The 637-nt window shown below is 39.9% G+C and overlaps 1 protein-coding gene across 1 annotated transcript; it reads left to right on the forward strand.

Annotated features, from left to right (window-relative positions):
* Window positions 1-100: 100 nt before the first annotated feature.
* Window positions 101-505, forward strand: VCUG_02754 (uncharacterized protein; the record flags this gene model as incomplete). Its single annotated transcript, XM_008077574.1, has 1 exon — window positions 101-505. One exon carries the CDS (start codon window positions 101-103, stop codon window positions 503-505), a length of 405 nt encoding a protein of 134 aa, XP_008075765.1.
* Window positions 506-637: the final 132 nt, after the last annotated feature.

Below are 637 nucleotides of genomic sequence, written 5' to 3' on the forward strand. Positions count from 1 at the left end.
CCAAAATATTTTTGTCTTTGTAGCATAACTTTTGGACAGTAATGTCAACCCTACGCCCCCTTTTCACATCAGGTATAAAATATCGTACACATACAACAGCATGCACAACAAGAAGCGTACTATCATTATTGGATGTGTTGTTGGTGCCGCTGTCTTGGCCGTAGTAATACTGTGTTGTTGCTTTTTTGGATCATCTAACGAGCCGGATGCAGATGGCGATATCTCATCCAATTCTGATGGTGGAAATAGTTCAACATTTGGTTCTATCGTTAACCCATTCCACATTTCCTCTACATCCAATTCTGGTAGTGGAAATGGTTCAATATTTGGTTCTATCGTTAACCCATTCCACATTTCCTCTACATTCAGCGGCACATCACAAAATGCAATCTCCAACCCCGCCTCAGGAAATAGCGATGCAGCGAAAGATGAAACAGCTGATCCCGATGCAAGTAATGGTAATCAGCCAGATAGTAGCGCAAATGTGGCTAGCAATGATACATAGCGTGTATAAATAGTTTACCAGAATTTAACATGCATCTCATTCCCTACAACAATAATAAATACATATTGATTTGGTGAACCAGTAATACCGTATAAAGCACTACGTGCAAGTCTCACAAAAATTACAAGTTCG

The sequence above is a fragment of the Vavraia culicis genome (genome assembly GCF_000192795.1).
Source record: "Vavraia culicis subsp. floridensis unplaced genomic scaffold supercont1.291, whole genome shotgun sequence".
In the NCBI taxonomy this organism is placed as follows: Eukaryota; Fungi; Microsporidia; family Pleistophoridae; genus Vavraia; species Vavraia culicis.